This window comes from Cucurbita moschata, unplaced genomic scaffold (genome assembly GCF_002738365.1).
Source record: "Cucurbita moschata cultivar Rifu unplaced genomic scaffold, Cmos_1.0 Cmo_Scf00020, whole genome shotgun sequence".
In the NCBI taxonomy this organism is placed as follows: Eukaryota; Viridiplantae; Streptophyta; class Magnoliopsida; order Cucurbitales; family Cucurbitaceae; genus Cucurbita; species Cucurbita moschata.
This window is the reverse complement of record NW_019268536.1, coordinates 1,386,014-1,408,561: the sequence shown is the minus strand read 5'-3', so window position 1 is coordinate 1,408,561 and position 22,548 is coordinate 1,386,014. Positions and strand designations below refer to the sequence as shown.

Below are 22,548 nucleotides of genomic sequence, written 5' to 3'. Positions count from 1 at the left end.
CAAACGTAGTTGTTTATTTATAAACCAAAAATTTAAAATTAAAATTAAATTTCTTTTCATTAATTTTTATTTTTGCCCAATTCTAGAAAAAAAATTTAATAAAAATATATATATTTTTTTTTTTTGAAAATATTAAGAGACTCGACAAAAAATTCAAGAGTATTAAATATTTATAAGCTTTATTTTCGTTAATCATTTAGTTTTTTTATTTTTAAAAATTAAATTTAAAATGCAAGTGGTTCGATATCCGTTTTTTGTTCTTTTATCGCCTATCTTTAAAAACACATGTTAAATAAAATAAGTCAAAGTTTGGATCAATAAATATATATATATATAAAAGTTTCGAAAATTTAAATCTTATTTTTAAAATTTGGGTTAAAATTCAAATGTGTTTTTTAACCATCGGTAGTTAATACATATTTTATCTTTTAAATGAAACTTACATCAAAGGGTTATCGAATGAAACCTAGTTAATTATCTAATGGGTCTCGAGATATTTTATTTTAAATATCTCGTTTTTCATGTGTAAATAGATGAAAGAACCCTAGAAACGGAGTGAGACGTGGCGGCCCCATGCGAATTCTTGTTACAAGACAATAAAATGGTGTTGTCACAATGTTATGAGGCAAATTTAGTAAGGAAAAATAATTACATATTTGTTTGCTGACAATGAAGATAACAAGATGTGATGGGGTTTGTCGAAATGCAAAAGGACCACGACATGCTACTAAGAGATCAACACGAAAACAATGAAGTGTTGTTAAGTTGTCTTGTTTCTTTTTCCCAACATGATTGGTCTTTATTACACAAAACGTGTGTGTGTGTGTGGTGTGGTGTGTGTGTTCAAAGCTTTTGACTAAGTGATGATTTCCTTCTTGTACTTGACTTTCAAATTATCAAAATAGTCTTACAATTAAGTTTGACTTTTGATTGTTGTCGCCTTTTACGTATCATAGGTTAGAGAGAGGAACGAAACATTACTTATTTGAGTGTAAAAATCACTCTAATAGACATGTTATAAAATCGTGAGGCTGATGGCAATAAATAACGAGCCAAAGTTGCTATGGGTTTGCATTGTTACAAATGGTATCGGAGTCAGACACCAAGGATGCTGGCCCCAATGGGGTAGATTGTGAGATCCCACGTTTGTTGGAGAGGGGAACAAAGCATTTCTTATAAGGGTGTACAAATCTCTCCTTAGTAGATGCGTTTTAAAACCGTGAGGCTGATGGCGTCACGTAACATACCAAAACGGACAATATCTGTAGTGGGTTTGCGCTGTTACAAATGGTATCGAAGTTAGACACCAAGGATGCTGACCCCAAGGGGATAGATTGTGAGATCCCACATCTGTTGGAGAGAAGAACGAAACATTCCTTATAAGGGTGTAGAAACTTCTCCCTAGTAGACACATTTTAAAACCGTGATGCTGACGACGATACGTAACAGGCAAAAACGGACAATATCTGCAATGGGTTTGGACTGTTATGAATGGTATCAAAGCCGGATACTGGGCGGTGTGCAAGCGAAGATGCTGGGTGTCATGGTCATGCTTGGGTCCTAAGGGGGCGGATTGTGAGATCACACATCGGTTAGAGAGGGGAACGAAACATTACTTATAAGGGTGTAGAAACCTCTCCCTAGTAAACGCATTTTAAAACCATGAGACTGACGGCGATACGTAATGTGTTAAAGCGAACAATATCGGAAGTAGGTTTATGCTATTACAGGATTATAAATTTATCTAGAATTAAGAAACGTGAAAACTTAAATAAATTACTTTTTTACTTTCACCAATATGAAGATGTAGAGTATTGATAGACGACTAACGATTAGAATAGATGTATAATATCTTAACCCGATCTATCCTTCCATTGATAGTTTGATAGTTTATTTATTTCATTTTAGTCTTTATTTTCCATGTTGTTTATGTTTTCACCCTATGTAAGTAGGAGAGTGGACGGTAGATTGAAAATTAGAAAATTAAAACGTGAGAAGGGATTTTATTTAGAACTTGCAAAGGAGCCCAAAAGTTTCACATTAATTACAGGAGGACCCCATATTTTTATAGAATTTATGAGCCGGGGACGTAACTTTTTCCCCCCTTTTTAACATTTGTGAAATGATTTACACACGTGGATTTTCTTTTTTTTTTTCATTAATTTAAAAGTTACTTATGTGTCGAAGTCTGACCAAATAAAATGGACAGAATTCGGACCAACAACATTACGTACTAATATTTAGCAGTACACGTGTCTATGACGTGGCATTTTCATTTATGGGATATTGATTCAATTTAAATTTTTTTAATCTAATCCTTTATATTTTAATATTTTTTTTTTAATTATTGATATTAAAATTATATGAATTAATACTTAAAAGATTGAAATTACGAGAAAAAACTGTTAAATTAAAGTCTCCGTTCAAATGTCTTTAAACCGTGGTTGTCTAACTGTAGAAAATCTCTAAGGAATGAATAGATAGATGAAACGATAGTCTTCACACCTCTACGACTACCTCTCTAAGCGTTGCAAAGACTTTCTTCTTAGACAAATATCTTAGTGTAAGATCCCACATCGGTTGGAGAGAAGAACGAAGCATTCCTTATAAGGGTGTGAAAAAATCTCCTTAACAAACGCGTTTTAAAACCATAAGACTCAAAATCAGACAATATATGTTAACGGTGGATTTGAGCTATTACAAATGGTATCAGAGCTAAACACCGAATTGTGTGTCAACGAGGACGCTAAGCCTCCAAGAGGGGTGGATTGTGAGATCTCACAGATTGGAGAGAAGAATCAAACATCAAACATTTCTTATAAGGGTGTGGAAACCTACGACGATACGTATCCAACTAAAATAGACTATATTTATTAGCAACCATATTTTAAAACATAATCCAATCGAGCAATTTAGGATACATTTAAAAAAGAAAAAACAAGTTGTTATAAAACATTATCTACAATCGCCCATTTTTTGAAGTCCGTTTCTCATTAGCAAGCTTGACGAAGAACAATAACTTATAATCTAAGAAGTCTTGTATAAAAATAAAAAATAGTAAATTTTGTGTCTTTTTGTTTGACAATTGTGACATTTTTAATGATGTTTTGTGGGTAACAAATACTATTGTTGTTTATGTTCCATGCGAGAGTCTGATGTTTTTGTCAGTTTGACTTTAAAAAAACACTGTTACACTGGAGGCTTGACTCTTTCTTCTCTCCATATTTCATACCCTTTCACACCAACTTTCTCTCTCCTCACCATTCCGCTGCGCACATCTTTTCGTGGGTTCAGATTGTTCCGATCATTTTTATAGTTTTATTTTAATCAAAATAAAACGTTACTTATTTTTAAATATTTAATTAAAATTTGCAACTCAATTTTAATATATATTTTAAATTAAATAAGTTAATTTTAAGACCATCCCGAATTAATTTAATTTACAGAATTGTTATTAATTTAAATACAATCCAATCTAAATAAATTTATAATTTAAATTAAGTGGTACGTATTAAATTGAACTGACCAAATTTTTTGGATCGTTGGGTTTTTTTAATAATTCTAATATATCGAGCAATTTGAAAATCTCATGCTCGTTTCTGTACTTGGTCAATTTCATTTATGTTCTTTATTATTATTATTTTTTTTTATAAATTTCTTCATAGTTTTACTCTCTTATTTACATTTATGTTTTGTAAAATTGATATTACTATTTAATTTATTTAGTAATTATTTATTATTTGATTTTTTGAAATAAAATACGTACGAGTATTTTTATTAATTTAGTCAAAAAAAAAATTATCATGGCCTTATAACTTTAGCCAAGCCCAAATGTAGCCCAATAGCTCGATCCAATTCGAAAAGAAAAAAAAAACCAATAAAACGTATTCATTATTTTCAAATTTGGATCCTCAATTTGGTCATATTTTACGTTTTGGTTTCCCGATATACATTCCTAAACCGAACTTGAAATCATCGCCAACATGTATGCTCTCGAGTTCTATCTCTATTAGATTGGATAAAACTAAACAGAACCTAAATATTCGTGTAAGGAATCATCTTCAACGTGCGTTACTATAAGTTAATTCATTTGAAATAAGTAAATAGATGAAACAGAATAATGATTAAATTAATAAAAATATACTTAAACTTTGTATTTTGTTTAAAAAATACTTCTATTTAAATTTTTAAAAAAGTTTAAAAAATACTCTTTAATTTTGGATGGAAACCGTTAATACTTCGTTTAAAAAATACATTTAATTTTTAAAAGTTTAATTCTTTTTAAAAAAGTTAAAAAATACTCTTACCTTAATGTACGTTTAGAAAATACCCATGAAATTTTAAAACTAGTATTAACACTCTTCACCATTGTAAAAAAAATTTAAAAATTTATATTGTTAGTATATAGATAAAAACCGTCTATCAACACCTCATAGATTATCTCTAGACGTCTTAACGTTATTTTGAAAAATTCACGAGTATTTTTGAAACGTGGTACTAACGATATATGTATTTTTTAAAATTTTAAAAAAGTTTTAAAGTATTTTTGAAGTTTTTGAATAATTTTTTGTTAGGAGTATTAAAGAAATTTTTGAAAATTTAAAATATTTTTAAATATTTTTTTGAAAGTTAAAAAAAAAAAAAAAAGGTAATTTTAGAATTATTTTAAAATTTTAATAATATTATTAGAGTTCACATAAAAATTATTTATATATATATTTTTTAACTTTTTAAAACACATTTTAGTTCTTTTAAATTCTAAATTACAAATATAAACATTTTATGTAAAAATAGTTTTTAAAAGTAAATATCTTAAATTACATATATTATAATGTATGTTACCATTCATAAAATAATACTTTTATTTATATTAAACTTTGTTGGATAATTATTTATTTTCTCGCAATTTTTTTTTTAATAATTTTCATCTTTTCAAAGAAATCATTTGAATTTATAAGATTTTTAATATCTTTCATTAAAAAAAATCCATTTATATCAATATATTAATTAACATCGTCCGAAATTAATATTTGGAATTATTTCTGAACTACGCATGTGGAAATGTCGAGACTTCAACGTGACAAAGCAATCGGTGAGCTTTCAAACTCTAATTTATTACTCGGTGATGTTGGATGATGAAAGTCCCACATCTGCTATTTTATGGAATGATCATGCGTTTATAATCAACGAATACTCTCTCTATTCATTTGAGGCCTTTCGGGGAAGTCCAAAATACAGCCATGAGAGCTTACTCAAAGTGGACAATATCATAAGAATACTAGTCATGCCCTAAACTTAGTCGTGCTAATAGATTGGCAAATCCGTGGAAAAAAAAAAAAAAGGAGACGAGACGGGAGATGTTGGATGATGAAAGCCCCCTAATTTAGGGAATGATCGTGGGTTTATAAGGGAATGCTCGCTCATGCTCAAAGTGGACAATATCATACCATTATGGAAAGTCGTATTTATCTAACAGGTGATATCTGTCTTTACCATTTATTATATTCGAGTTAACGAACAGGTGAGAGAGCTAACCCATTTATTATACTCGAGTTGACGAACAGGTGAGAAAGCTAGCCGTCCTAAACTAGATTAGCTCAAACCTTCCAACTTTAAACGTGGACGATATATATATGTTAACCAACTGAATTATGATCGGTTCGTCAGACATTCAATGCATCAACCGCCATTAGTAAACCAACTGCTATCCATAAAAGTTATGTCATTAATGCTTGTGGCCGTTTGAGTTTTTCATCTTTAGCAGAGCCTTCAATGGCCGCAACAGTTCTTGAGATGCGTTCTTTATTGTGCAGCGGCTAACTTCCACCAAAATCCTAAGCGCGAATCTACTCAACGCTCTGAAAGTGAAGAAACAACACTATTCGCAGATTCGGCCATTTCTTCTTCAATCTTCCAGCATTTCAATGAAAACAACGTGTGGAGATTTCGAGAAGATTGAACTTATAAAGAAAGAAGGTAGAGTTTCAATTCTCTTCCAAGATTAGGGTTTCCAGAGCATCGCTCCATTGCTGGAATTTCTTCTCTGCGGCTCGCGATTGAGGTTTTTTTTCTCCTGTTTCTTCGATTGCGTGTTCTTAGGTATGAGTTTGCTTCGATTTGTTTGAGATTGTGGAAGGTTTTACTTGCATTTCTTACTATGAAACTGAGTGGATATTGATTGATTTGATTGTTTTGTAGTGATCGAGTTTTCGACTAGATCGAACTTCGGATTCATTGTTTTGTGGCTAGTGGTAAATTTGTGTAGATTATGAACTGAATTGTGTAAGAAGTTAAGAATGACCATTATCTGCCTGAATGCATGAACAGAAATTGCTGATTCTTGGTCTACTTATAAACTCTGTTCTTATTCATTCATGTTGGGTCAAAATTTCTACTGAATGTAAAGCTTTTGGTGATTCGAAAGTTCACTTGAGGCATGATTTAGTTTTCTGTTTTTGAAATTAGCAAAAATGTTAAGGGATTTGATGAAGTCCAAAAAGGCATCATAAGCCATCAGATCAATTGGGAACAGACTGGACTTTACGGTCGAGAATCTTTTCTTTCCTTGAGTTTTTCTGATCATATAATTATACGTCACAGTGTGACGTTATTGTGAGTTTTTTTTTTTTGAACGAGGTAAAGCATATTCAGTAGCTCTTTTCTGTTGCTCGGTAAATAAGTGTTTGTTTGTTTGATTCTGATCATATAATTCTTTATTGTTTTTCACTCCACCACTGAGATCAATTGACAAAGAAATCTGGCAGTGTTAAGAACTTACTCTTGTCAAACAGAAATCTTCCAAGTATTGATTATTCAAGTCTCTGTTCGCTCTCCATGCATAATTATGTCGTTGTGCAGATCAGACTAGAAACATAGGGTGGGTGGGAGTTAAAGGTTTTACTAGAGACCAGGTTGAGGCTCTTGCGTTCTTGTAAATTAGGTGGTAGCTGAGGGATTAATGCCGTCTAGAACTCTTCCTTTGCGCATATATATTGGATGGAACTGTTAGCTACTGTCCTAAGTTGTACCATTCTTTCATCATAGTGAATTCTCCTCCTTTGTCTTCTCAACAAAAGTACTATTTGCATACATTCTTGGCTAAGTTGCAGAAAACAACTTTGAGCCTTGTCTTTGATTTAAAAAATAAACATGTTCTTTCAAAAGTTACAATGGTATCATTGTCTTTTCATAAACATGTCGAAACTTATTTAGACTAGAAAATTTGTGAGTGTTAGATTGAAAGTGAGACTAGGAAAGGTGTGGGGTAGCCTAGAAACTGTAAGATTCCACAACGGTTGGGGAGGAGAACGAAGCATTTTTATAAGGGTGCGAAAACCTCTCTCTAACAGACGCGTTTTAAAACTTTGAGGGTAAGTCCGAAAGGGAAAGTCCAAAGAAGACAATATCTTGCTAGCGGTGGGTTTGGACTGTTCTAAATTTTATGAGAGCCAGATATCGGGAGATGTGCCAATAAGGATGTTGGATCTCGAAAGGGGTGGATTGGGGGGTCCCACTTCAATTGGAGAAGGGAACGAGTGCCAGCGAGGACGCTAGGCCTCAAAAGGGGGTGGATTGTGAGATCTCACATCGGTCGGGGAGGAGAACGAAACATTCTTTATAAGACTGTGAAAACCTCTCCCTATCAGACGCGTTTTAAAACCTTGAGGGAGAAACCAAAAGGGAAAGCCTAAAGAGGACAATATCTGGTAGCGTGGAATGTTGCATAAACGAAATTGAGACCCAAGCGCCTTCATACTATTTTTTTTATCCCAATTTTCATCAGATATTTTTTACATGGTTACAAGAAGTCGATGGTAGTTTTGTAACTCAGCCTAAATTGTTTGCTCTTTTTTAGATCCTTTTGTACTTCTCTGATTTTAACAGTTAAAATATACATATATGTTATTGTTTACAGGATGACTTATGGCTCCTTCTGGTGAAGATGAGCTTGAGTGGATTGAGAAAGTGAGATCAGGAGGGAACGTTCCCCTTTTTGGTGCAAATGGTAACTATTCAAATTGTTGGGATTCTCCTCATGGAGATAAGTTCCTGGTGCGAGGTCCCGAGTATTTCTCAACGAAGGCAAAAGTTCCTGCTGGCGAATCGATTCTAAAACCGCTCGGTTTCGACTGGATAAGAAGCTCTGCAAAGATCGGAGAGATCTTGAACCATCCAAACAACCGTATTCAGAAGGCGATTAACGATTCATTTCCTACAGGTCCTAGACCTTTCATCTGGGCATTTAATCTCCAACTTCCAAACAAACAGAACTACAATCTTGTTTCTTATTTCGTATCGACAGAGCCGATTGTCAAAGGCTCATTAATCGACCAGTTCCTGAAAGGCGACGACCACTTCAGAAACTCGAGGCTTAAACTGATTGCTGATATTGTCAAAGGCCCTTGGATTGTCAAAAGGGCTATTGGCAACCGAGCAGTCTGCGTGGTTGGGCGTGTTCTTGCATGTAAATACATCGTAAGGGACAACTTTTTCGAAGTCGACATCGACGTGGGATCGAATATCATGGCAAGGGCCATGTTTCATCTGGCGTTTGATTACTTCACAGCCTTGACAGCTGATATAGCCTTTTTCATTGAAGGGAAAACAAAATGTGAGCTTCCTGAAAGGCTTTTGGGGTGTTTTAGGTTCTCTGATCTGAACCCAGCTTCAGCCATGCCAATGGAGAGTGATGCTGGCTGAGGAAATCAATTCGCTAAGGTATTTCTAACACTCCCTCCATTATTAAAGCAATTGAATGTACAATAAACATTGCCCTGCAACCTGCAAGATTGAAAGGAAAATGGGGCTTAAATGTATCATTTAATACTTAATGTTCTGCTTGTTAAACGTACTTAATGTTCTTAATCGTAGAATAGATCATATCAGTAATAATAAACGTAGAATAGATCATATCAGTGATTATCTTATTATGTACAGATATGATCTATTATACGTTAAACACTGCTCATGTTTCGTTCTCTTATTTTTTTCCTGCATGCATTTGACTAGAAGCAAGTAAAAGAAAATGAATCGAAGAATTGATATTAAAATTGTACAACTTAGTAAAAGCTAGCCAAATTTTTAAAGGCTAAAAGTGTAACTGGTTTGATTTCGTTTCAACCCGATTATCCAATCCAAAACGTAGGAGTTGGATTGTGTTAGACTTTTTATTATTTTTAGTTGAGTTGGATTTTTTAAAAACTTGGGCAGTTTCAAAATTTTGCTTCGACCTTACTTCTTGGATGGCTACGAAGATTAAGATCATTCAACGTATGTAGCTTATAGTAATGATATGTTGCAATTTTGGATGTTTAATGTATGATCTTTATGAGATTTTAGAGTTTTTTTTTTTTTTTAACAAAAAAAAAGATTTAAACCATCAACAACCCAACTCAACCTGAAAATCTTTCAAATAGATGTTGCAATTTGATTCATTTAGGCAGCCAATTCGACCAATACAAAATTTTGGGTTGATCAAAAAATATCACATCCTTGCATTCAAAAGGCCAAATCTTAAAACTGGAAAGAAAATATTTGTTAAGATTTGCATGACAAAGAAATTGGTATGGAATGAAATCATCTTCAATGCTTCGACACAATTAAGAACTGCAATGCAACAATCGAGCTATTCAAAAGAGTTAAGACATGTATCGTCAATTAAGAAGTTAGAAATGAAAGTCTGTTTTCCCATTTGTTGTTGAACGTAAAAGAATCGAAACACGAGTAGCATGAAAATCTAAGAAACAATGGAATGGAATGCTACCACCCAACCATAAGAAATAAGAAATTGAAACACATAAAACATACACATTTCAACCAAAAGTAACCTAATTTCAACCCTAAAAACCCTCCCACACAATTAGGGCCCTCCTCCAACCCTTCATAAATCACCAACTATTTCAACTCCTCCATTTGAGACTCCCAAACCCCTCTCTCTCTCTCTCTCCTCTTTCTCTCTCTACACTTAGTTTCAGATGGAGAAGAAAAGAGCAGTAAAGGAAGAGTCTTTCCTTCAGCACCCTGTCCTTTTTCTCCTTGTTCTGGGCTTGGGCTTTATACTAGTCGACCCATTTAAAATGGGCCCAGTTGGAGGCCACGATTTCAGGCCCGTCAAGCATGATATTGCACCTTACAGCCAGGTAATGGGCCATTGGCCCAAGGACAATCAGAGCCGTTTGGGCCTTGGAAATTTGGAATTCGAAGATCAGGTTTTTGGGCCTGAATCCTTGGAGTTTGATGCTTTGGGCCGTGGGCCTTACACTGGGCTTGCTGATGGCCGCATTGTTAGATGGATGGGTGAGGAAGTTGGATGGGAGACTTTTGCAATTGTCACAACAAAATGGTAATTATTAATTTTTGTTTAACCATGTCCCTCGCGCGTTGCACCTATGATGCTACTTTGTGGGTCTGGTTGGTTCGTGGAACTCATCGAAGAGTCCACTAATCATATTGGTTCTAGTCTTAGATCGTCGATTAAAATATTTCAAAACTCGAAAAATGGTATTAGGACGTCGTTTTTGGTTAAATTTTGTTTGAATGGAATTGAAATTAGGTCAGAGAAGGAATGTGCACAAGGGGTTGATTCAACCACAGCCAAACAATGGAAGAATGAGAAGAAATGTGGAAGGCCACTTGGCCTAAGATTTGAGAAACAAACAGGGAATTTGTACATTGCTGATGCATATTATGGGCTTCTTATGGTTGGCCCTCAAGGGGGCATTGCCACTCCCTTGGCTACCCATGTTGATGGCACTCCCATTCTCTTTGCCAATGATCTTGATATCCATAACAATGGCTCCATCTTCTTCACCGACACGAGCAAGAGATATAATCGAGTGTGAGTACTCGATACCCGTCGTTAAAAGTATTGATATAATCAAATTTATCGCTACTCATCAGCTTAAATGTCGGTTTTTTTTTGTTGTGGGCAGTGATCATTTCTTCATCTTGTTGGAAGGAGAAGCTTCGGGTAGGCTTTTGAGATATGATCCTCCTACTAAAACAACTCATGTCGTGTTGAATGGCTTGGCCTTTCCGAATGGTGTGCAATTGTCTAAAGATCATAGCTTCCTTCTTTATACTGAAACTACTAATTGCAGGTATTTTGAATTATGTTTTCGTTCTTTTACTTCTAATCGTACCTCATTGTTTAGTCTCTATAATTTCAAAAAACCCGCTTTGGTCATCCCTATACTTTCAACGATCGTTCGTTTTAGTTTTCGAGCAATATTCTAACACGAATTCTATATACAATAGAGACCCTTTAGAGCAAATCTATGAATGCATTTCAAAAACAAGTTATCAAAAAAAAACGATCCTTTTCCGAAAGCATAGAGACCAAAACGGAAGTACCATGACTAATATAGAGACCAAATGCCTTGAACCCTAAACCCTAAACAAAAATTAAGAATACGAGACTACGATATAGTGTTTAGCTGAGAGTACGGGACTACAATACAGTGTTTAAACGAAACGAAACGAAACATTACGTTAATATATTTTGATACGAACGTTATTGTGATGCAGATTAATGAAGGTGTGGCTAGGGGGATCAAGAAATGGAAAAGTAGAGGTAGTAGCAAATCTTCCAGGGTTTCCAGACAACGTAAGAAGAAACGAAAGAAACGAGTATTGGGTAGCCATAGATTGCTGTAGAACAAAAGCACAAGAGATACTGACACACAATCCATGGATAAGGAGTATCTATTTCAGGCTGCCATTGAGAATGAGCTTGCTGGCCAGGCTTATGGGCATGAAAATGTACACTGTCATCTCTCTTTTTAGTGAACATGGAGAGCTTTTAGATGTTCTTGAGGATCAAAAGGGTGAAGTTATGAAGCTGATGAGTGAAGTTAGAGAAGTTCATGGGAAGCTTTGGATTGGAACTGTGGCTCATAACCATATTGCTACCTTGACTTACCCTTTACAAATTAACAACCACCACAATGCTTAATTTTATTTCTCTTTTGTTTGGTGTTGTGAAACGTTCACGAACGTATAAGATCGTTATGAGGTTGAATGATTGTTTAATTATATATGCGTGAGTGAAATGACTGACCTGTTTTCATCTTAAGATTTTAGATCGGAAATTGAAATCATGAATTGACACTGTTTGATCTTAGTATTATTCTCTTGTATGGTCATATTACTGGTTTGTCTTGAATTGTTTTTGTAAGAACGTAAGCTATACCCGCGTACCTACGTGGGTCGATTTAGTGTTGTTTTGCTCTTACTTACGTGCTTCCAAAGAAAATTATTAGAAGGTCTCCCCTGTTGTACATTATAAGACTGATCTGACACGATTCATATGTCAACATGTAGCGTTCGTTTGGAGTCCGATTTCCACTAAATTTAGCGAGCTTACATCGTTCGCTCATATGAACTTGGCTCCAGACTCGCTTGTCAAAACATTTTATGGAATCCCAATTTTTCTAGTCATGGCTCGAGGGTCATCTCACCATCATCAAGCTTACCTTTAACACTGTCACTTATGTTCTTACTCCTTAGCTCGATAACCACTCTTCTGGGTGTGTTAAGTAGTGTCTCGTCCTCGTTAGTCTCATCGAGATATTCTCTCTCGGCCCTTGATATGACTCGATGAGTGACACTTGTATGCCACCGCTACTCTTGTCCACAACGCACACATACCCTTCAAATTTTATTCTCATAAAAAAAAAATATCATATTGATTTAAGTTCATTCCACCGTATTTATTAGATAAATCCATTTTCGGGTCTTCGATGCTTATCCCAAATTCTTATCCGAGAGGATGATTCGGTGGGAGGTTATTTTGGATTAATAAGGGCAAAAAAAAAAAAAGTTTAAACCAATCAAGAACATTAAAAATGAGGTTTTAATTGAAAAAACTCGTTTTCAAGTAGATAAAGTTTCTATCCCCATCAACTTTTTTGGGTAAAAATTAGCAATTTCGTTGGTTTCGCATCATTTTAATAATAAGCGAAATTCGTGAGTACCCAAAGGCAAGGGAATGTGTCGAAGTTGACACACGGATTCTCTATATCTACACCGATTAGAGGCGGCACCGCTTCCACTGAGTTCGTCGGAATCAGCAATGGAAGTCGAGGCGTTGGGCGATCTTGCGCTTCACTTGATCTTCGCGAAATTAAGCCCTAAAGACTCTGCCATCGCCGCTTGTGTTAGCCGCAAATTCAGGTCCTCAGCGTCTGAAGATTCTCTGTGGGAGAAATTCTGCCATCGGGACCTCGGCCTCACCGACCCAATCGATCATTTGGGAAACCCAGTTCCGTCATTCAAGGTTACACCCCTCACCAAATTGGGTATCCATTATTTTGTATTGATTTGATGAATAATCTATAGTAGTTGTGAAAATAAGGTGCAGATGATTAGATTTATTGGTTAGGATATTGATTGTGCTCTTGATATCATTTTGAATCAATGTTACCTGTATTTGCTTTGATCTATGAATTATGGCCCTGTTCTTGTTGTGCTTGATACTGTTTGTGAGATGGATATGTTTAAGTTTGATATCATAAGCTATATGAATGGACATACAGCGAGTGATGCGGTAGGTATTCATCTAGGGCGCCGTGCTGGTTCATTTGATTCATTGTGCATAACTAATTACTGATCTCTCTCTTTGTAGGAGAGTTATCAAGAATGGCGGAGAGCTTTTGGGATGTATCCATGGCCTCTGGTCGAGCGAGTTAAGCGATGTTGGGATAGAATCGAAAATTGGTTGCGTAGTAATTATCCCGAGGCTCTGGTGACACTTAGGGAAGGTGCATCAGAAGCTGACATTGAAGAATTGGAAAATGCTTTGAAAGTGAAGCTACCTCTTCCAACGAGGATTCTTTATCGTTTTCATAATGGTCAAGATTTGAAAGGCAGATATGTTGATAGTGTTCGAGGCTTCCCGTTCGGGTTAATTGGGGGATATACTTTCTATGAACAGACGGTAAATGTTTATTTGTTGCATTTGAGACAAGTGATCACTGAAACGAAATCAATCATTCAAGAACTTGGTTTCTCGAGGAGATCTAAATTCATTGTTGTAGCTTCGTCTTCTACGCTCGTTCATAAGGTTTTTTTCCTTAATTGTGCTTCGGGTCAACTCTTTGTGGGTACTGCAAATCTTCGAGAAGATGGAGAAATGATTCCTTGTGTACCTGGTGCATTGATAAACTCGGTGCATGAGTATAACACAGACCAACAACAAGATGCTATGTTATTATGGCTAGAAGAGCATGTTAGACGCTTAGAAAATGGTATTATCAAGCTTCGTGAAACTAATAACATTAGGAGCATCTCTCTTTTTCCGGAGGAACCTCCCTTTTGCTCTGTTGCAACGACCAATGGTGTTCGTGTAAGTTTTACTTTTAGATATTATAGTTTCTCGATCCATTCAGAGTGACATGTATCATCTATGCCCGGTCCATCTTTTTAGATGTTTTTAGCAAACTTAAAGATATTCTTTCATTCCAATCCGTTCTTTTCTATTTTATGGTCTAACTAAGTGTTATTTTGTTCGTTCAGGTTCGTGCTTCTGCTATCTTTATCCCGGAGTTCACGGATCTTCTAGATAGTGGTGGAAACTATCAATTTTCATATTCAATTCGCATGTCATTGCAGCCTGAAGGTTGCATCATGGATGGGATGACATTCAGCTCATGTCAATTGCATCTTAGACACTGGATCATTCGAGCTAATGACTACGTGGTTTCTAGAGTTAATGGAGAGGCTGTTATTGGAAAGGTAATTATATTATATGTAACTACATACACGTAATTATATTATATGTAACTACATACACGTAATTATATTATATGTAGCTGCATACACGTAATTATACTATATGTAGCTGCATACACGTAATTATGTTATATGTAGCTGCATACACGTAATTATGTTATATGTAGCTGCATACACGTAATTATGTTATATGTAGCTGCATACACGTAATTATATTATAGGTAGCTGCACACACGTATGCATATATGTATGTAGCTACATACACATATGTATTATATACAAATATATATATATATATATATATATATATATATATATATATATATATATATATATTATTATTGGGATAAATGTGAGCAATTATATTTATTCTTATTCAAAAGGAATGATAACACCTCACTTGAGCATCTGTCTTTACTTATTTATTCTTAATGTTATATTTTTAATGTTATATTTTTGTTGATTGAATTTGTATTATCTACCATGTGAAACTTATCTACTGTTTTCATTGTAGTATCCCCTCTTGCAACCAGGAGAAAAAGAATTTGTTTACGAGAGTTGCTCATCTCTCCATTCATCCATGGGCTCCATTGAAGGGTCTTTTACATTTGTCCCCGGGAGGTAATCTATTCTCTGATTTTTTTTTTTTTTTTCTGATTTTGGTAATCTATTTTCTGATTTTGGGATCATTGACGACTTGTTCATAAGTACATATGAATATGAATGTCTTCTAATAGGCCATAATCTATTTTCTGATTTTTTTGATGTTGGATCATTAATGACCTGTCCATAACCCATGAATGTCTTCTAATAGGCCAATAGGATAGGAAATATGAACATGTTCTAATAGGCCATAGGAAATAATAGGAAATGTTCACCTTTTTCCATCGTTTTGGTTCCTATGTTCAAGTTTTCAAGTATGTTGTGATGATGAGTTTTCAAGTATGTTGTGATGATGAGTTTTCAAGTATGTTGTGACGAGTCAGTAGAGTTTTCAAGTATGTTGTGATGAATACGGGTTGATGGTTTGAAATTTTGGTCGGGCCTATGTTGTGGGTAGAGAATGAGTACGAGGTGATGGTTTGAAATTTCGGACTTAATAACTTTTAGAGTTTTCAAGTATGTTGTGGTTAGGGAATGAGTAAGGGTTGATGGTTTGAAATTTTGGTCGGGCCTATGTTGTGGTTAGAGAATGAGTACGGGATGATGGTTTGAAATTTCGGAGTAGACAAATTAATTTTGGAATCCAAATGATTTTATATCCTATCTCATATATTTACTCCATCTCGATCCAAATCAAAATAAATTAAAAGTTGAGTTGGTTAGCAGTTGGTTGAGTTTCTACTCGGAATGATGTCTCTCTCGAATGCTCTGTGTCCATAGTCTTAGGTCATTCTCGAATACTCTGTGTCCCTATCTATTGTATATATCTATTGTATATAGCTAAGTTGTGTTGAAATAATTTTTCAGTTTGACATATCAAGAAGGCAGCCCATTTGAAGTTCAAGTGGCAAGGTTCCCTCTCCAGGTTCCAACCTACATCTTCTAATGTACAAAGAATAATCTTTATCTTTTGGTGTACACATCAGTTTGTTTGTGCGTACAAATAATTATACTGAGAGATGAACGAAACAAATGTGCACAAGACCCTGTTTAGTAATTTCCATTTTGGTTTTTGATCCTGTTTAAACTTTATTTTTCAAATCTCGTTATCACCCGTTTTTATTAGGCTCGTGGATATGTCTCACAAAAATCAAACCTTTAAAATAAAAAAGGGTGAAAACAAGAAAATATTAATCATTCACACAAAAGTAATAGATGGAATGGTACTTTTGATTCTTCTAGGAATCATATGCTTTGAAAATGTAAGTATGTCGATAATGATTCATCGTTCTATCCTAATTTTTTTTTACCAATATTCAGTCGTTTTGTTTTAATTTTCGTTAATAAAAGAGAGCTCAAATTTTAACGTTTTTTTTTAGTCTTTTTTAGTTTGCTTGTTCTTAAAATATTTCATTTTTTTCAAGTCTTCTGATCACGAGAAAATCAGTATCATGAGAACAATCTTGAAGATAAGATGATTTTTTCCAAGTCTTCTGATCACGAGAAAATCAGTATCATGAGAACAATCTTAAAGATAAGATGATTTTTTCCAAGTCTTCTGATCACGAGAAAATCAGTATCATGAGAACAATCTTAAAGATAAGATGATTTTTTCCAAGTCTTGATTTTTTCCAAGTCTTCTGATCATGAGAAAATCAGTATCATGAGAACAATCTTAAAGATAAGATGACTAAGAACAATTAAAAAAGAACAGTGACCAGATGGCTAAGAACAATTTAAGAAAAAATTGAAAGTTACCGGTGTGTTTTAGATGCAATTATAATGTTGGGTATGAGTCAATACCTCTACTCGACATATTTGAATGGACATCGACGTAACCAAAACCTACCTAAAATTTAAGGCATATTTGAGATTTGACACATGTACTCCTACTCGTTACTCTTCTTTCTTTGTTATGGTTTAAAACAATTTTTGTCGTAAAAAAAAAAAAAGGATAAAATATGAATATTCATAAGGTAGAGCGTTTAAAAAAAAAAAATTATACTAACAATGTACCTCATCATTTTGAGCGACTTAACTATAGGAACTCGAAAATTAAACATGCTTGGCTTGAAACAATGGTAGGTTGAATGACATCTTATAATTTTTTATAAAATACATGTGAATGAGAACAAAACATGTTAGAGTCGGTCTATTGATATAATGAGTAAGGTGACCATGTTGTAGGAGAACGTGGGGACACACGAATGCCAAATTTAGATTTTCGTCACATATAAACATATAATATGAACTAATTTCAAGGTTTATGTCACAGACGAGTATAGAAAAATCAAGATCATATGGGAATATAATGTTCAATATAAATTTGTTTCAAACCTACCCGAAAATTCAGTAAAATTGTCGGAAGGATGCTCTTCCAAGGAGGAAAGGAATGAAGAGCAGGGCAATGGTAATAATATTTTATTTCATTACGAAAAAATAGAAATCATTCACATTTATTTGGGTCGATTGCGTGAATTCGGGTTCGATTCCCTCTCTACAGCTCCTCTCGAACTCGTCTCTCTCAATTTTCGTTCGCCTGCTTCTTCACTGTCGTGTTTTTTCGACCCATTTTGAACGCATTGACGATTTCGATTTCTGGTTGTTGTTTTGTTTCTTGTCCTCTACGCATTGGCTGTTGTGTTCTTCGATTTACACCACTTGATTCGTAATGTGTGTTTGTTTTGAGGGCTTTTGATTTGATTCCTTCATCACTCATTTCGGAACGTCGTGGAGTTTTGCTTGTTTGATGAAAAATTTCTGTCTAGTTTAATTTGATTGCATTCTGTATGTCTTTTTCTGTGTTGTGTTATAAATCCTTTTATCGTTAGCTTCTTCACTGTTCTTCTGGTTGATTTTAGTTTTCTTGACCCATTTTCAATACATTGATGATTCAGATCTCTGGTTTTGGTTTGGTTTTTTGCAATCTACTCTCCTGCTCTTTTTAATTTGCTCTTTTTCTTCGTTCTGTTGATTTCAGTCACTTGATCCGTAATGTGCTTGAGTTTCTTCGAGGTTTGATTCAATCTGCTTGTTGCTTCGAAGGGAAGAAGAATCTGCCGCTTTGAGTTTCCTTCTTATTTAGTTGCTTTATAAGCGTGTTCTTAGCTGATGGACAACGAGAAGCCCCAATGCCGTGGGGGAGGATTTCTGCACGAATCAACTCGTTACTCGGCGTTTTCATCGGCTGAAAGTAGTTTCAATGGAAAATCTGAGGCAGCCTCGTCTTCATTGTCATTGCCTCCATTGGCTCCCAGTGGTAATTCCGATTGGGGTGGTCAATCTGGCCGTGGAATGTCCACCGATTCCAATCGGTTTAGCCATGATATTAGTCGAATGCCTGAAAATCCGCGGCGAAATGTTGGGCATAGACGTGCTCATTCAGAGATCCTGACCCTCCCAGATGATATCTGTTTCGATAGTGACCTTGGTATCATTGGCGGTGGTGATGGGCCTTCTCTTTCCGATGATACTGAGGAAGATTTGTTGTCCATGTACCTTGACATGGATAAATTCAATTCCTCCACTGGTACTTCTGCTACTAAAGTGGGTGATTCATCTTCCTCCGTTGTAGAAGCAGCGGCTACTTCTACAGATGATATTGCTGTTGGTTTGAAGGAGAGGCCGAGAGTTAGACATCAGCATAGCCAGTCCATGGACGGCTTGACAAACATCAAACCTGAGATGCTTGTCACGGGTTCTGAAGAAGCCTCTGCAGCTGACTCCAAGAAAGCCGTGTCAGCTGCTAAGCTTGCTGAGCTTGCGTTGATTGACCCCAAACGTGCAAAAAGGTATATTTCCTTCACAACTCCTTTCCATTTTGTTTGACGTGAAAAGAAAGTGACAGTCAACTTTTCTTGGCGTAGTCTTTTATGATGTATTCAAAACAGATTCTACATGCTCTGCTATGTTTGCCCATTTTCTAGTCAGCATCATCTTTGCTTTTCATTTATGCATGTAATGCAACGTACTTTCATATTTTAATGTAATTTGAGATACCTGTATGATGGTATTCAAATAATATATATATATATCTATATATATCTATGTATATTTGTAACGGCCTAAAGCCACTGCTAGCAGATATTGTCTTTTTTGGGCTTTTCCTTTCGGGCTTCCCCCACAAGGTTTTTAAAACATGTCTGCTAGGGAGAAATTTCCACACCCTTATAAAGAATGCTTCGTTCTCCTCTCCAACCGATGTGGGATCCCACAATATTTTTGTGTCGATGTTTGACAACAGGTTAGGTTAGGCTTAACAACTACTATTTTTTAGTTTCATGATTTCTTCCATGTGGTTATTACTTTGCCATTTTGTGTGTGTGTGTGTGTGTGTGTGTGAGATTATGCCCTTTTACCAAAACAAGTGATAGACCTTGGGGCCTCCCCTTATTTGTACAGTATTACTTTGTATTAAACGAAAGTTTGCTCATATCTGCTGTCGTGTGCTTCTCCTTGTTCCTTCAATTCCTACCACTTGTTTCGTTATGTGTGTGGTTTGAGGACTTTTGATTTGATTTCTTAAACACCCATTTCAGAGCATCCTAAAGTTTTGCTTGTATGATGAAAAATGTACGGGATTATGCATTTCCATATAATTTCACTTTTAATGGAATTAACTTTGTCGGTTATCGTGCTTCAGAAGATATCAAGACCTTGATGATTTTCTGCTTGAAAAAAAAGTAACCACAATCTTTTGTATCATGCAGTGGTTCAGCTTAGAAAATCTATCTGCATTGGTTATGGATTATGTTTCATTCCTCTCTTATCTCAAGGACCGATAGTTTGTTTTTCAATATGCTTCCTCTCCATTCTAAAACATGTATCCTCCAATCTTTTCATGTTTGAGACTGGAAAGATGTTCATATCTGTTTTTTCACGTCTTTTAGTTATTGTGTTTGTAATTTTCTCTGTTATCCAATGCATAGGATATGGGCGAACAGACAGTCAGCTGCACGGTCAAAGGAACGAAAGATGCGGTACATTGCTGAGCTTGAAAGGAAAGTTCAAACATTGCAAACAGAGGCAACTTCCTTGTCTACTCAGTTGACTCTCTTACAGGTTGATTGTGTTATTATTATTATGCTTATTCTATATTCACATCATTTAGAGTCCCACGTTCTATTTTATCTGCATTTCACTTGTGGAATGATATCATTTTTTTTAATTGTCTTTCAACCAGAGAGATGCAAATGGTATCACTGCCGAGAACAGTGAATTAAAGCTGCGATTGCAGACAATGGAACAGCAGGTTCACCTGCAAGATGGTAAGAGCCTCCTTCTCTGTTATTACATTTTTTAGGTGTCTGCCGCATTTATATTTGCCTACTCTTCCCTTTATACAACACCGTAGGAGCTTTTGCAGTGTAAGGTCCATCAGGGCTTCGTACTGGAATGACACAATTGGCCATGCATTAGAGTTGAATACAAAGAAAAATTGATCAAATGATGCATTAGTACATAGCTCTTTAACAATTACAGGATATGATGTGTCTTGTTGAGAGGGAGAGAGAAAATAAATGAGTTGGTCTGAAGCCATACTTGGGTTGCATGTATCACCTTAAGAATGTGGATAGCAGTCAGGTACTTAATGCAGTTAGAATGGATATAGTTGTAGGAAATTGATTGACAGACTTTGTAACAGTCCAAGCCCACCGTTAGCGGATATTGTCCTCTTTGGGCTTTTCCTTTCGGACTTTCCCTCAAGATTTTTAAACACGTCTGCTAGGGAGAGATTTCCACACCCTTATAATGAATGATTCATTTCCCTCTCGAACCGATATGGGATCTCACAGGCTTCCAGGAAAGGAAGGCATCTTGAAGTTGGAAGGTGCCAACTTCTTTATTGGGTGAAAGGCATGGTGCGAGGATGAGATTCTATTGACGTTAGCATTTTTCTTGGGGTTTCATTTGGGAGTTTATTAGATGGGAGTGGTACACTAGTGCTGCTAACTCTATATTTAAGTAGTTAATGAACTGGAGTCCTCCCATGTTTGGCTTTTCGTTAGCTTCACATAGATTTTAGTGACAATTGAGTTCCTTAGCCATTTTCCGTTTTAGGTTCTTGTAGCAAATCGGGGTATGTTATTTGATGTGGGGTCTATGGAGGGGGATGAACAATAGAGTCTCTAACATGTGCGTGTTCAGTACGTGCCATACACTTATTGGACATGTATCAGACACTTGTTAGTGCAATAGATCACTAGTTGTACAAAGTCAAAGTAGATCCAACATTGATTAGGCATGCATCGAGCACTTATTAAGTGTGTCCTTGTTGTATCTGTGTCATAAATTTAAAAAAACGAGATGTCACCGTGTCCATGCCTTGTATCTGTATATGTGCTTCTTAGTTGGTGCAAAGTCTCTTTACATTTTACTTGATTGGATCCCCTTCCTTTAGGTAGAGTTTCGCTTCTAGGGCTTTGTTTTTTTAGATGTCCTTGTATTTTTTTCGATTTGTATCAATGAAACGTTGACTTATCATTAAAAAAAAATCGAAATCGAGTTCTCCTTGACTTAGCTCTGAGAGGAAGTTAGATATGGGAGGCAGATTTCTCACAAATTGATAAAAGTTTGTCTCTTTTGACAGCTTTAAATGAAGCACTGAAAGAAGAAATTCAGTATTTGAAAGTTTTGACTGGCCAAGCAATGCCGAACGGTAGATCAATCACAAACTTTGCTTCCTTTGGAGGCGGCCAACAATTCTATCCTTCAAACAATCAAGCAGTTCATACTTTGTTAACTGCGCAGCAGTTTCAGCAACTTCAAATACAATCCCAACAGCAACAGCATTTTCAGTACCAGCAGCTGCATCAGCTTCAGCAACAGCAGGCTGGAGACATCAGAATGAAACGATCCATATCTCCTCAAAGCTCAAAAGACGCTGCATCGGACACGAAGCCTCCTCCTACCTCTTGTTGAAACAAGGTGATTTTCATGACCAACTACGTCGAGAATAGTTTGTTTGTAAAGAAAAGATATGGCTCACTGTCTGAGAACGTTACTCTTAGAAGTCAATTTAGTTGCATTCATTACTTAGGTAGCACATTCCATACATTTGCTTTCTGAACTCACGGTTCCCATCCCCTCAAGCATCATATGCTCATTTGCTTTTTTGAAGTTCTTTATCTGTAGACAACAAAGTGGTAGATGATTTGTTATTAATTTGTGGATATTACAGTTGCTGATGTTGTTCCTATCGTGTCATTAGTTGTC

At 35.5% G+C, this 22,548-nt stretch overlaps 4 protein-coding genes and 1 long non-coding RNA gene across 10 annotated transcripts; 4 read left to right on the top strand and 1 right to left on the bottom strand.

Moving 5' to 3' along the window:
• Positions 1 to 3,245: 3,245 nt before the first annotated feature.
• LOC111457453 lies at positions 3,246 to 10,015 on the bottom strand. Of its 2 annotated transcripts, XR_002712933.1 has the most exons (4): positions 9,928 to 10,009; positions 7,337 to 7,342; positions 5,195 to 5,199; positions 3,246 to 3,256 (listed from the first exon to the last, which is right to left on the bottom strand). It is a non-coding gene; the product is annotated as an uncharacterized LOC111457453 (long non-coding RNA). The 2 variants fall into 2 exon arrangements; XR_002712932.1 differs by lacking the exon at positions 7,337 to 7,342 and having other exon boundaries at positions 9,928 to 10,015.
• Positions 5,672 to 8,849, top strand: LOC111457452 (protein ENHANCED DISEASE RESISTANCE 2-like). 2 transcript variants are annotated; one of them, XM_023099655.1, is made up of 2 exons: positions 5,672 to 6,061; positions 7,916 to 8,849. In XM_023099655.1, the coding sequence occupies exon 2, from the start codon at positions 7,924 to 7,926 to the stop codon at positions 8,698 to 8,700; it is 777 nt and encodes a 258-aa protein (XP_022955423.1). In that variant the 5' UTR covers positions 5,672 to 6,061; positions 7,916 to 7,923; the 3' UTR covers positions 8,701 to 8,849. The 2 variants fall into 2 exon arrangements, with proteins under 2 accessions (XP_022955423.1, XP_022955422.1); XM_023099654.1 differs by having other exon boundaries at positions 5,672 to 6,099.
• Positions 9,934 to 12,114, top strand: LOC111457451 (protein STRICTOSIDINE SYNTHASE-LIKE 13). Its single transcript, XM_023099653.1, has 4 exons — positions 9,934 to 10,342; positions 10,553 to 10,837; positions 10,932 to 11,099; positions 11,527 to 12,114. Exons 1-4 carry the CDS (start codon positions 9,975 to 9,977, stop codon positions 11,951 to 11,953), a joined length of 1,248 nt encoding a protein of 415 aa, XP_022955421.1. The 5' UTR covers positions 9,934 to 9,974; the 3' UTR covers positions 11,954 to 12,114.
• Positions 12,115 to 12,902: 788 nt separating this feature from the next.
• On the top strand, positions 12,903 to 16,387 carry LOC111457956 (F-box protein SKIP16). Its single transcript, XM_023100418.1, has 5 exons — positions 12,903 to 13,276; positions 13,625 to 14,344; positions 14,515 to 14,733; positions 15,245 to 15,351; positions 16,201 to 16,387. Exons 1-5 carry the CDS (start codon positions 13,073 to 13,075, stop codon positions 16,277 to 16,279), a joined length of 1,329 nt encoding a protein of 442 aa, XP_022956186.1. The 5' UTR covers positions 12,903 to 13,072; the 3' UTR covers positions 16,280 to 16,387.
• A 1,255-nt stretch (positions 16,388 to 17,642) lies between these two features.
• On the top strand, positions 17,643 to 22,539 carry LOC111457565 (probable transcription factor PosF21). Of its 4 annotated transcripts, none has more exons than XM_023099847.1 (5): positions 17,643 to 17,743; positions 18,314 to 19,124; positions 20,262 to 20,394; positions 20,516 to 20,600; positions 21,923 to 22,539. In XM_023099847.1, exons 2-5 carry the CDS (start codon positions 18,445 to 18,447, stop codon positions 22,252 to 22,254), a joined length of 1,230 nt encoding a protein of 409 aa, XP_022955615.1. In that variant the 5' UTR covers positions 17,643 to 17,743; positions 18,314 to 18,444; the 3' UTR covers positions 22,255 to 22,539. The 4 variants fall into 4 exon arrangements, with proteins under 4 accessions (XP_022955615.1, XP_022955617.1, XP_022955614.1 ...); XM_023099849.1 differs by lacking the exon at positions 17,643 to 17,743 and adding an exon at positions 17,774 to 17,816; XM_023099846.1 differs by lacking the exon at positions 17,643 to 17,743 and adding an exon at positions 17,823 to 17,934.
• Positions 22,540 to 22,548: the final 9 nt, after the last annotated feature.